Consider the following 14,774-nt stretch of genomic DNA (forward strand, 5'->3'; position numbering starts at 1 on the left):
TTGCTCCCTCAAGCTTGCTAAAATCGTGGCTCTACATTTCAGGAAGTCACCTCTATCAACTTCCTCATTTAGTGGCACTTCCTTCCTACCTTGGTGCTCAGAATACCGCCAAGGAGATCTTGTTCACTGCACCAAAAAGATGGTTATGAGAAAAAATATCAATATAGGAGGACAAGGCTCACCTTTCTTCGGCATCATGGACCCTAGGCTCATCCGCTGAGCTGAACCACGTTAAAAGTGTTGCCCTTTGTCTTTCACTCTGTTCCTTCTTCAACGTTGCATCCATGCACGTTAAGATATTGGCTCTGTTGTAAAATTGACTGGTGAGTGCTTAATTGGTGCAAAGGGTTCTGTTATAGGGTAATATCTTCATGCCAATAATTTGTTGCACTTCCCAAGTTATGGGCATGAAGTTATAGGGTAATATCATATCCTACAGTCAATGACCTGTTGTGGAGCTCAAACAGTTGAGCATGAGGAAGCATATTATGTATCACAGGCTTAAGTAGTTCTTATTCAGCACCCGCCATGACTCGGTTTTTTGCAGTAAATATGAAGCATTAACAAGATACTCTGCGACAAAGTAGCTCTCCAGAGATCCGATGCTTATACTCTCTTGAAAATAGTGTGCACCTACACATGCATACATGCATCAATATGTAGTCTTCTTTATATCTGATGTTGGGCTCCCAAAACAGGTGCGCTGACCTCCACATGCATAGTACCCATAAAGCCATCAAATCACAGACACAAGAAAAGCCTCAGATGGTAAGCATCAAGAAATTTAAAGCTTCAGTAACTAGACTACATATTAGTGTTGGATCACATAAGCTCTAATTTCTACAGACAAGATCTCAGAAGCATTCAGGGGTTGCCCCGCACCAGCAGGTTCCAGGAGCAACAATTGGAGTAGATGAATAAACTACAAATTACAGTCATCCCAAGGAGAGAGAAAAGATTAAAACCTAACAACAAATGCATTCAGCAGCTAACCGCTGGAGGCACAGGTGCTGGATGGGCATCCGCATGTGCCAATGAGTTAACTTCCTGAGGTTTACCAGGAGCATCTTAACTCTCATGGCTGCCATTCTCCACCACCTTGCTTGCATTGTCAGACGGTTCTTCATTCAGGTTTCTATCATTCTCAGGCATCGTTTTCTCTTTTTGTTCAGTCTTCATGATTGGCGCTTCGGGTCCGGGCTGCACAATCCCATTCCCCTCTCCCTTTGCACAATCTTTTTCAGCTGCAGGGTTTTGCTTTTGTAGATCACCATTGTCACTTACCTGCCCCTCTTCTGGAATCTTTTCACCAGGTGCAATTTCTTCAGTCTTCCCCCCTTCCTTCTGCTCAACTGATGGTTTTTCCTCTTCTTTGGGTTCCTCAAGTGCTGGATTTCCCTTTTCTTCCTGCTCCTTGCTGCCCTCTTTCTCAGATTCCTCGACAGCCACATGTCCAACTTTGCCTTCTTCCACTGCATCATGCATTGCCTCATCTGTACCACTTTCAATTTCTAGAGGAGCAGATTCTGGTTCAGCATGAACTTCTGTATCAGCTTTTGAACCTGCCGATTTCCTGCTTCGTTTCTTCTTGGGTTCCTCTTCTGATGGCACAGCTGCCTTTGCTTTCTCACTTATCCTTGCAGATCTGCGAGGGGTTTCGCCTGTACTCCAGTCGAATTCAGAACCAGCAGGACCGCCAGGATGGGATTTAAGGTACTGGTCCAACTGCTTCTTGTTCCTGACCTCCTCCCCAGTTGGTGAGATGAAGACAATCTCGTTCTTCTTTGGTGTTCCTCCCTTTTTGGGAGTAAACTGTAAAGGGTAAAAAGGAGAAGCATTATAGTTTTATGATGGCCAAAATGAGCAAAGGTAAAATTACCGTGCCTCAATTTTTCAATACCAATCATCAAGATATATGATAGCATCTTAGCAAAGTTCTTTTTCATTGGCATGCATGGCATTGATGATAACTACTTGAAAAGAAAACAAAAAATAACAATAATGTAGCATAATGAGGCTGGAGTAAAATCTGCTGACTTGATAGGCAAGACTTGAAGCAATCTTAACCAATGATTTTGGCTTGAAACACTTCACCAACAAAATTTTAGGTTCTAGTTCCATCATATTAGCAATAATATAGAAGAATAAAGTTGGGGGTAAAATCTGCTGACTGGATTGGAAGAATTGAAGCATCTTAACCAAGGTTTTTGGTTGAAAAGGCTTTTGCTTCAAGTCGCTTCCAATTCCATCATATTATTTATCCAAGCCATAAACAAATCCAATCACAAACTTCTTCAAGCTTTGGCAGCCCCCTAAAAGGCATGGCTTTATATGCCACAAATTTGTAGATGCAACGTGAAACTCAGAGGGCATAGGACAAATGGATCAATTGGATCCAACTCCTTGCTACTTGGCATCTTCTTTGGGAGATTCAGTCTCAACTGATCTACTTGCCAAGTTCAATGAGGGTCTCCTAAACAAGGTCATCAAGCCAACAATTTTCCAACAAAAATTCCACTATTGACAGAACATAAACTACATACCTAAACCACATGCAATGTAATTTTTGCTCAAACATATAATCAGAACATGCCACCTTGCAAGTGTTCTACTTTTAATGCATCAGAAACCAACAGTTCTATTGATATCTTCAGCTTGAAATTGCACGTGTCTCTCAGCCTTGCAAGATTTAAAGTCTCGAATCGCAGCACAAACCAGTTCATGCCAAGTTTAATGCTCTGATTCTAGTATATTGAATAGAAGCAACATTGTGGTGTTAACGTTTCTGATAAGTAGCTTGCTTTATAGCTAATAAAGATAATCTATTGAAATAGCATGACACCAATATCACAAATTATGATGCACCATTCATACACCGCTTGGATATGGAAAGGGAACAGCATAAGCTGTCAATTCAGAATTAGTAATACTCGGGCATAGATCTCGAGAAAACTCCATGTAAAAAAGTAATTCCCACAATACAAACAGAAATCTAAGTTAAATAAAATGTTTGCATGTTACTCCTTAGAAGACAAGGATATTAACTTTCAATTGCTCTCACAATATCAAGTGTAGCTTGACAATATTGTGGAATCTAGACACAATCATTAAAATTGTTCCAAGCACAGTTTAGCTTAGATGCGTTTCAAGATCTTGGAAAGAATAACCTTGATAACATCTGTTGGGCTCCATGAATGCTTCGGTGATAGCATCCATGAGAGGTGTCATTGGAGTGAAAACATATGTGCCCCCATCGAAAGCCTTGAGAGATTTCACAGAGAGATGGAGGCATAGATTCCGGCCAAACAATCCTGCAATAGAAGCTCCACCAGAACTCAACGTGTTCGGGGTATGGGCCTATGATACAGCATATGCACTGGCTCTTGCAGTAGAGAAAGCCAATGGTGCTGGCAATTCCAAGTTCATCAATCCAAACATGACTGGGGATTCGACCGACCTTTCGATGTTGGGGATCTCCCCTTCGGGTCCGAAACTGCTGGAAACAGTGCTGGGGACTAGATTCAGAGGATTGAGTGGTGAATTCCGGCTTGTAGATGGTCAGCTACAGACTAGAATTTTCCAAATTATCAATGTCATGGAGAAGGGAGCAAGAGAGATTGGATTTTGGAGTCTGGATCTCGGACTCTCGCAAAGTTTGAACGGGCAGAACATGAATACGACCACAAACTATTCATGTCCAGCCAGTGTTCTTAAATCCGTCGTCTGGCCCGGCGGCACCACTGATGTTCCAAGAGGTTGGATGATTCCAACAAAGGGGAAGAGGTTGAGAATTGGAGTTCCAGTCAAAGATGGTTACAGACAGTTTGTGGGAGTGATAAGGGATAAAGTAACTAATGAGATCAAGGTAGAAGGATACTCCATAGATGTGTTCAAGGCAGTATTGAAGTTCCTGAATTACTCACTTCCCTACGACTTCTTCCCCTTTGAGAATGTTGAAGGAAGGATGGCTGGAAGCTACGATGATCTCATATACCAAGTCTACCTTCAGGTCAGTTTGTGATCCTGATCTCTGTATTCGTTTTTTCTTTTTCTTTTCTTCTTGAAAAAAACTTCATTACTAGTTTACAAGATCATGAAAAAATTAGCATTCTTGTTGACGTGCATCATGAAAAGACTACCATAAGGGTTCTGTTTCCCGTGAATTAATGTACCCCAGAAAAGATACTAATATACGCTAAGGTTTTGTCTAAATTTTTCTTTCTATAAAAAAAATATAGACATTATTTTTCTTTATACTAATTATCTCATATTTTTTCCGTATTTATTTGAGATTTTTTATTTCGTGTTGGTTGGTGCTTCATCAATAAAGCATTTCTTATTTATTTATAATTTTAGATAATTTTTATAGTTTTTTTAAGTTTTAAATTTTTTTTTTGAGGCTTACGCTTTGCGCCTCGAGGCTTACGCCTCGCCTCGAATTTTGGTGGAGCGTCTCGCTACGCCTCAACGCTTTTCACAACACTGTGTGTGTGTATGTGTGTATGTTCATATTTATTTGTTTATTTATAGGGGGAGAGAATTGGAAAACCACATGCTTATTCTAATAAACTTGGATTGGATGTGAAATGGATCAACATCTTCATGTACATTGTTTTATGGTCCACTTAGACAGTGAGTGAGCTAATAAGAAAGATCTCATCAAAGAGATGTTCAGGTAATGATAGAGCCTCCAAGAGATGAAATCCCAATGCCACTAAGAGCAAGAACACAATAGCCACTAAGGGCAAGAGCACACACCACTAAGGGCACTCACAAATGCACTAAGGCACACACTCACAATGTAGAAAATACTAATTTTATTAAGAATAAGAATGCACAAATAATGCATACATACAAGTGGGGAAGAACCCATATATATATATATATATATATATATATATATATATATATATATATATATATATATATATATATATATATATATATATATATATATATATATATATATAAAGAGGCCACTTAACTACCCATTAGACTAGTCCCAATTGACAGTGAACACCTAATCAAACTAAAAAAATAAACAGGAAAAAACACAAAAACTATTTTATGCATGGATGAAAAGTGCGCACAAGCACAAAATGTCTAAAATCTATCATCATCATCATCATGGCTTGTCCCATCCATCAGGTTGTTTCTTGTGTCTTATTCCTCCATTCATTCTTATCAAAGTTAAAACTTGAGTGGCTGAATCACACCTATGTCACAGAGATACGCCCCTCAAGGGGTGAATCGTGTGTCAGTACGACACAACACGGATCTAGACATGGGACACGATGTGATTCATGTAGGACACATTCAACACTGTGTCCAACACGTTGACATGATGTTCGACATGATCAAAAGATGCTTATAAATATATATTTTTTTAAATTTTAAGGGATAATATATTATTATTATTATATATAATTTATATAAATATATATGATATATATGGTTGTGTCCATGAATCCTCATTTTTTAAAATTGTTGTATCATACCAAGCAAATCTGGCATCGTATCCCGTACCCACATCCACATCATAATGTATTTCTCCAAAGTGTATTGGACTACACCATTTCATAGTTTTATACATATCACAGAATCCATCTACAATAGTGTGTTTCAAATCTTTTCATATGGCCTCTAGGGCCATCAGTCACAAAATGCACAATAGTAGGCAAATATAAACACTATGTAACACACACACACACACACACTATATATATATATATATATATATATATATATATATATATATTTGATACTATCGGTAGTACTTGGTACCATATAATGCAGCAGAAAATCATAGGTGTGAGCTTTAGCACCATAATCTGACCCAATAGAAGTGTTTAGTGTGATTGTTAGGAGGCACACTTTGGATCGACTTGTTTCGATGTAAAAACTTGATTTTTTTGTACAATTGTAGTGCATCCTGGACCATTAATTTTTTAATCTCTAAAAAGATCCAATTACACATCAAAATCACACAATCTAAAAATATGTTTTTTACAAAATAAACTATGTAGATCATATACATAGGGCTTGCGACAGAACATAGAAAAATGTTTAAAAACCCAACACCCACACACACACACATATTACATATATAAAATGTATCATATTATCAATGTTAAACAGGCTAATTCAATAGTTTCTCAACACTATTAATCCTTGCTGAGAGACTCCAACACAACACCCTCTGAATTTCACCTAAAATTTTATAAGAAAAAGGTGTCCTTTTTTTCAAGATTTGGGTACCAATGAGGCATGTCTATCACTAAGAAGAATGTTAAATAATAAAAATCCCAATAAATTCTGACCACTTCCTGATATTGCAAGGGGATGAAAACAACAATCTAGTTGGAGTACCCTAATCAAGATTGTGGCCTTGCAAGCATTGAAAAACTGCTATATTAGACAATTTATTTTTCTTTGCAACACTGTATTAGACAATTTATTTAACACTGCTAACATCAACTAAGGGTTTAACATTAGATCAAACCCAGAATTTATTTACTTGAAATAATCAAGACTCGTGACCTCAAGTATAGTCACCAATATCAACTTGACAATATCTTGGTTGTTAGATTCCACTAGGATCTGTCACACGTGAAAAGAGAGATGAAAGAGAAAGGAGGAGCTGCGGCTGTCACGATTTCCAATAATGAAATTGTGACCTAAAACATGTATATATATATCCTTCGTTTACAGTATGGGTCGGGTTTGATATATTATTCAGACCCGGAATACAAAATAACAAATACAAGTAAAGAATACACAGACAAATAGACTTTTTCACCCCCCTCAAGTTGATCATGGTTTTGAACCATGAACAACTTGCCTTTTAAGTGTCGAAAAACGATCCTTGGTCAAGCCTTTTGTGAATATGTCAACTTGTCTTTCAATGTTAACAAATTCGGGCTCGATCTCCTTTTCTTCAACCTTTTGTCTCACAAAATGTTGATCTATCTCAATGTGCTTGGCACGACTGTGATAAACCAAATTGAATGACATGTTGAGAGCACTTTGATTGTCACACAGCAAGATAGACCGAGATATCACTTCTCCCATTAGCAAATGCCGGACCCATGTGACTTCAGCAGTACTCAGCCTCAGTACTTGATCTAGCAATGGCCTTTTGTTTTCTACTGTTCCAGGATACTAAGTTTCTTCTAATGAAGATGTAATATCCTAATGTAGACCTTCGTTCATCTGGATCCCTTGCCCAGTCTACATCACAATATACAGTAATCTCGTGCATGTCCTTGTCAGATGATTTTGGAGAATATATCAATCCATCCCCAATTGTGCCTTTCCGATATCTGAGTATCCTTTTAACAACCTCCATATGCCCAGTACGAGGTTCATGCATGAACTGGGTCTAAGAAATCACGCACCTGTAATCTTGGTCTTCTGTATCACTGTTGTGAGGAAGAGAAGAGAGGAGGCAGCCACGAGAAGCACGATTCTTAATCAATAAGAATCGTGCCCTATTCTTTGATATATATAATACACTGATCGGATCGGGTCTGAGGGTCCAAATCTGGACCCGTATGTACATATACATTCTTAATAGTCTCTCTCAAGTTGTGCATGGTTTCGTACCATGGACTTGTTCTTCAAAAACCAAAAGTGGATGCTGGTAAGTCCCTTAGTAAACAAATCCGCCACTTGATCAGCTGTGGGAACATAAGCTGGCTCAACTTCTCTATCTTCGATCTTTTGCCGAATGAAGTATTGATCAATCTCTATATGTTTGGTACGACTGTGATGAATGGAATTGAAAGCAATTTGTATGGCACTTTGATTATCGCAAAGGATATTGGTGGACATAACAGATTCTCCGATCTCAGTCAAAAGATGTCTCAGCCATGTAGCCTCTGTTATAGCGGCCGCCATAGATCGGTACTCAGCTTCTGTACTGGATCGTGCAACTGCACGTTGTTTCCTGCTACTCCACGCTATCAAGTTTCCATCCAGAAAAACACAAAATCCAGAAATCGATCGTCTGTCATCTGGATCTCCAACCCAATCTGCATCTGTGTAAACATCTAATTGATGTCGCTCCCCTTTGGACTTGGACTGATGATAGACTAGACCATCTCCAAGAGTGCCTTTTAAATATCGAAGAATTCTCTTAACAGCATTCATATGCTCTGTTCGTGGATCATGCATGAATTGTGACACTTGGTTCACTGCATACACAATGTCTAGTCTGGTAAAGGTGAGGTGTTGAAGCATTCCAACGAGACTACGATATTGCTTGGAGTCTTTATATGATTCCACATCTTGAGAGCTGAGCTTGTGGTTTAATACACTAGGAGTGGATAGTGGTTTACAATTTGTCATGTCTGCCTTTTCCAACAGATCTAAGGTATATTTGGGTTGGGTTAATGAAAGAGATTCATTCTGTCTATCCACTTCAACTCCCAAGAAATAACGTAATACTCCCAAATCTTTCATCTTAAATTGTTGACTCAGTAAGTTCTTCGTGGATTTTATGTGTTCATCTGAATTCCCAGTAATAATAATGTCATCCACATATATAAGAATTAAGGTAGTACCTGACGATCACAGAAAATAAACAATGAATGATCGAGGCGAGAACAAATGAAACTGTATTGCTGAACTTCAAGGGAAAAAAACTGTCAAACCATGAACGAGAACCCTACGTTAACCCATAGATGGCTCTTTATAGTTTGCAAACATGTGTGTTGGGGCTATATTCTGCATAACGAGAGGGTTGCTCCATATACACCTCTTCTTTCAGGCTACCATGCAGAAATGCATTTTTGACATCAAGTTGATTAAGAGTTCATCTATATTGAAACAACAAAGACAAAATTAATCGAATAGTTCACATCTTGACCACAGGACTAAAAGTCTCATCATAATCTTGTCCATATTCTTGAGTGAAACATTTTTCCACGAACTATGCCTTATCGCGTTCAATAGATCCATCTGGTTTATACTTTATTTTATAGACCCATTTAGACCCTACAACATTTTTGTCGCATGGTCTGGAAACAATCTCCCAAGTTCCACACTCATGTAAGGCTTTTATTTCCTCATTCATGGTTTCAACCCATTTGAGTGACATAGATGCTTGTAAAAAACTAATAGGTTCATCTGGTTTTCAATCTGGGAGATAAATAACTGAAAGTCTGTAGAGAAGTTGTTATAACTAACCCATCTTTCAATAGGATGATGAATCCTCTCAAGCCTTCTAGGGTGCACATCGGTTCGCTAAGCAATGTCTTTATTTCACCGTACATAGACAGTCCCTTGAAACTTGGTAATATCTGAAACGGTAGGCATAGTATCCTGCGTGGTCGGCGTCTCTTCCCTTTGTGTACACACACCAGGTTTATTTTGTTCAGTCGATATTGTATGACATGAGGGAGCATCGCAAGTAGCCATTTGATCAAACACCTCAGCATCAAGCCACGACTGATAACCTTCATCATTCACGTTGTGTTCTTCTACCCTTCCTGGGCTCTTAGTATAAGTCTCATCAAACACAACATTCCGTGAGATTTTGATGTGATTAGTAGTGGAATCGTAGCAGCGATAACCTTTGTATTGATCAACATAACCAACGAACTTACACTTGCATGCCTTGTTTTGGAACTTGTCACGTTCGGAACTGTCAATATGAACATAACATATGCAACCAAACACTCGCAATTCATTATAATCAGGGTGAGTCCCAAAGAGTGTAAAATAAGGAGATTGATTCACAAGTAATTTCATTGGCAGTCGATTTATGATATACATAGTAGAATGAAAAGCTTTTGTCCACAAGCTTAAAGGAGCGTGAGTGCCATGTATCTGTTAAATTATGTAAATCCAATTTGTATTTTCGTATATATATTTTATATATATAAGGTAATACATATATTATATATATGTATATGTATCTACCTATTATATATATATATATATTCCTATCTTTAGTCTTAGGGGTAGTTTAGACATTTTACACATATTCTTTTTCATGAATATGTTTGTATTTTTATTTTCCTTTTCTTAATTTTTTTTCCTTTTAACAAAGTGTTGTACTTGCCTTGGGAGGGGCCCAACCCACTAGTCGTTGGACCCCTCCAACGGTCACATTTGTGACCGTTCGATGGGCTCCAACGACTATGTGGAGCCCCTTCCAAGGCCTCCCAATGCCCTATAAATATGGGCACTATTTCTTGTATTCTTTCAAGGGTTTTGGGACTATTGCCTAGCCTTTTGTTGTTTATGAATCTTATAAGTACATTTGCACATTTGTGAATTCGTGTTTTGTGCTTTTTGTGCACAAGTGTTCTTGTTGTGCGTATGTGCACATATTTATTTTCAAGAATATTGTTCTATTGGTTGTAGTATCTTGTTAAAGATGCTTTCACAGTATCATGCTCAATGCACTTTCAACAATGTGTCGGTGTTTTCTTTCTGCCACACCATTTTGTTGCGGTGTGTGCGGGCAAAATATTCGACGACTTATTCCTTTATCCTGGAGAAATTAAGTAATTTCCTTTGATAGATACTTTCCCCCACCATCACATTGGAAATGTTGGATTTGAGATGAGAACTGATTACAAACTAAGGCACAAAATGAGCGAAAAAGCTTGAACACTTCAAATTTGTGTTTCATAAAGTAGATCCAAGTATATCTGGAATAATTGTCGATAAAAGTGACATAATAGTGACAGCCCGATAAGGAAGATTGTGGGGCAAGTCCTCAAACATCAAAATAGACAATTTCAAAAGGCACAGAAGCTTTTTGATTTATTGAGTAAAATGGAAGAACATGACTCTTACATAAATGGCAACTGGAACAAAGAGAAATATCAGACTCAATACTCAAAATGGACTGTGGAACAAGTCCACTAAACACAAGTTTTTCAATGAATGAACAATTACAATGACCTAAAAGATGATGCCAGATTTCTGACTTATTACACAGAGACAGACTAAAACAATCTTTAAATGACACTGGATGAACTGGTTGTGGATTTATTGGAGCAGTACGAGCAAAAAGAGACTCCTTGAGGACATACATATTTCTTTGTCGCTCTCCTTCAACGAGCTTCTTCTTCGTGAGAAGATCCTTGACACATACAGGAGTAAATTCAACACAAGAATTAGTATCATCGACAAGTTTAGAAACAGAAACAATATTTTTAACAATATTGGGTGAGTGATAAACATCAGATAAAAGAAGTGAAGAATTGAGGAGTGGAAGAGAAATGTTTCCAACATGGGATATAGGGTGGAAGGCATCATCTCCAGTTTTAATACTAAATTTACCACGATAAGGAATGAATTGTGAAATGTTACCAATGTCACTTGTCACATGTGCAACAGCCCCAGAGTCAATGTACCAAGTCCCCTGCTCAGTTTGCTTGAAACTTAACTCAGAAAGGGCAGAGATCAAGAGGTTCTTCACATTCTCCTTTTCATCCATTGCTTGTCCTCTAGTGGAAGGCCCAGCACCACCAAATTTGCTTTTGTTTTGCGGATTATGCCAGCAATTTGCCTTAATGTGCCCCTTTTTATTATACTGAAAACACGTTGGTATCTGTCTAGAAGATTGGTTAACTGGGAATGAGTTGGGTGACATATTAGGCGTGGGAAGTAATCCACGACCTCCTTGATTACCTCTTCCCTGTCCCCGTCCACCTCGAAAGCCTCCACGGCCACGTCCTGCCACCATGCCTGTGACAAGGACTTCATGATTGCTGGAATTGAAAGTCAACTCCTCACCTCTAATAGTAACTTCATACTGCAGGAGTTTCGCGCGCAAATCATCAAAGTTAGGCAATGAAGAAAGGCATAAAAGAGAGGTGACCAACATGTGATAGTCAGATCCAAGACCATTCAGCGCCTGTTGAACTTTCTCTTTGTCCGGAATAACACATCCCACCATCGCTAATTGGTCTGTGATGCTCTTGACTTTGTTCATGTATTCTGTAACCGATAAATTCTCTTTCTTTAAGAGTTGAAACTCTCTCTTTAAACGAAGAATCCTAGCCTCAGAAATCTGCGAATAGGTCTGCACTAGTATCTCCCACAGTTCTTTAGTTGAACATTCATCTGGAATGGCCATTAATACCTCTTGAGAAAATGTAGAGGTAATGTAAGCCACAACCGCCTGGTCCTTTCTTTTCCATGTTGTAAATTCTAGATTGTGAACTAGTTTATTAGAAACCTCGCCTTTATCGTCTTGCTCTTCCTACAGGAGGAACTCGGAAGGTGCATGAATCGTTCCATCGAGGTGACCAGAGGTCCAAACTACGAATAAAAGGCAAAATTTGCTTCTTCCAGGTCAAGAAATTAGAGGTATTCAATTTCTCAGATATGCGTTGACCAAGAAAACTGGATGGAAGTGATGGGGAATCCATGAAAAATAAATAAATGAACAAGTTAACTAAAGAGAAGAACGAGAAAACACGAGTTGATGAAAATGAAAGAATTGATTAAGGGATAAAGAGAAAAAACTTTGGTTTAGTTCTTCAGCAATTCATTGACCCAGCAACACAAGTCTGTCTGGCCACTTTTTTTTTGTTTTTGTTTTTTTTTTAACAGTCGTGTTGTAGTTCTTCAAACAGACTTGGCAGAAGTCGTGATGTTGCAGGTTTAAAAGTCTTAGAAATGGAACGATTGCAAGTCTAATATGAAAATATCAACTCGTGTTGTAGGTAAGAAAAAGAACAAGTATGTTTTAATTTGAAAAAGAACATATATAAAACGAGAGCAGAAGAATAATCAGAATTTAGAAAACTAATCGTATATAATCAGATTCAATTTTGACGTTGTGAAAAAGGGGAAACTTGACTGAAAGACTCGTCTCTTCGAAGAGAGCTCGACCTGATTGTAGAAGAGAGCTCGGTTGAAGGAAGAACTAGGAGATCGTGAAACAAGAAGGAAAAACAGGAAACTCGACTTGTTTAGAGGAAAACTCGGCTTTTGGGTTCTACTGAAGAAGAGGAGGGCTCGACTTCACCTGTGTAGCAGACAGATGAGGATTGACATGCACGGTTGACGAGGTCAGATGACGAGGAGGAAGACTCAGCCGTTTCACGTTACGATAAAGACCCTGTTACCCCCACAGTTGCCGCTACTCTGATACCATCTAAGAAATCATGCACCTGTAATCTTGGTCTTTTGTATCACTGCTGTGAGGAAGAGAAGAGAGGAGGCAGCCACGAGAAGCACGATTCTTAATCAACAAGAATCGTGCCATATTCTTTGATATATATATATATATATATATATATATATATATATATATATATATATATATATATATATATATAATACTGATCGGATCGGGTTTAAGAGTCCAAATCTGGACCCATATGTACATATACATTCTTAATACTAGGACACCTGATTGACTAAATAAACAATATCAGGTCGAGTGAATGTGAGATACTGTAACATCCCTATTAGGTTGCGGTACCTGGTGGGATCCTCATACAAGTCTCCATCATGGGCTGGAGTCCCTAGAGGTTTACAATCCTTCATACCTGCTTTGGTTAGAACGTCCATCGTATACTTGTGTTGGGTGAGAGTCAACCCATCAGCTCGGCTATCAACTTCAACTCCAAGAAAATAACGCAGGGCTCCAAGGTCTTTCATTTTGAATCTCTGACTCAGTAGTTTTTTACTTCTTTGATACGATCCTAAGAGTTTCCTGTGATGACAATGTCATCAACATAAAATAGGAATAAGGTGATCACATTTTGCCCTCTAAAGATGAACAATAAGTGATCTAGTAAAGAGTGAGCAAAGTCATGCTTCTGAATCTCAAGAGAGAAGTTGTCAAACCAAGAGTGAGATGCTTACTTTAGACCATAGATAGCCCTTTTTAGTCTGTATACATTTGTCTTACAATCTTCTTCATAGTATCTAGGTTGGTGTTTCATGTAAACTTCCTCCTTCAAATCTCCATGCAAAAATGCATTCTTAACATCAAGCTGACTCAATGTCCATCCATGTTCAACAGCTAAGGAAAGAATGATTTGAATCGTTCAGATTCTCACCACTGGACTAAAGGTCTCATCATAGTCTTGTCATGCTTCTTGTGTGAAACCCTTTGCTATGAGTCTTGCCTTGTATCGTTCAATGGTCCCATCTGGTTTATATTTTATTTTGTAGACCCAGTGCATCCTACCACATTTCTATCAGGCGGTCCGGAAACAATTTCCCAGGTTCCACATTCATGCAAGGCTTGTATTTCATCATTCATGGCTTCTACCCATTTCTTAGAAGTGGTTGTTTGATAGTACATAATAGGTTCATCCTCCTTGTTGAGAGCAGTCAAAAAGAGTTGAAAATCCATGGAGAAATTATTGTAGCTAACCTACCTATCAATAGGATGCCGCATGCAACTGGACCTCCTAACGTCAAGGGTGTGTGAGGAGGTAGGTGTAGCCTCTTGAACCCGATTTAGGAGTCCTGAAGCAGCCATTCTCTGTCTGGTGTAGGAAATGCCCTTATACCTTCCTGATTCCAATGGTGGTGATGCTTCACAGTTTTGTGAGTATGATGTACCAACGATCTTGGGACTCTCTTCTTCGTGTTGCACACAGTCTGAATGACATTCTTCATTCAAACTATCAAAGAGCTCTGAATTTAGCCAAGGGTAATAAACTTCAACTGAGGTAGAGGACATGTCACCTGTGTCAATTTTATGATCGAAGTTGAGCTCATCAAAAACAACATTTCTCGAGATTTTGATGTGTCTGCTAATAGGATCATAACATCTGTATCATTTGTAG

At 38.5% G+C, this 14,774-nt stretch overlaps 1 protein-coding gene across 1 annotated transcript in view; it reads right to left on the minus strand.

Moving 5' to 3' along the window:
- Positions 1–763: 763 nt before the first annotated feature.
- The window catches only part of LOC149828441 (uncharacterized), a 35,205-nt gene continuing 21,194 nt past the window's right edge, over positions 764–14,774 (minus strand). Inside the window, exon 2 of the mRNA XM_090017579.1 lies at positions 764–1,812. Coding sequence (XP_089873705.1) covers positions 1,069–1,812 — 744 coding nt within the window. The 3' untranslated portion in view covers positions 764–1,068. The remainder of the gene's footprint in view (positions 1,813–14,774) is intronic.

Source organism: Nuphar pumila, chromosome 9 (assembly GCF_984573655.1).
Source record: "Nuphar pumila chromosome 9, dmNupPumi1.hap1.1, whole genome shotgun sequence".
Taxonomy (NCBI): Eukaryota; Viridiplantae; Streptophyta; class Magnoliopsida; order Nymphaeales; family Nymphaeaceae; genus Nuphar; species Nuphar pumila.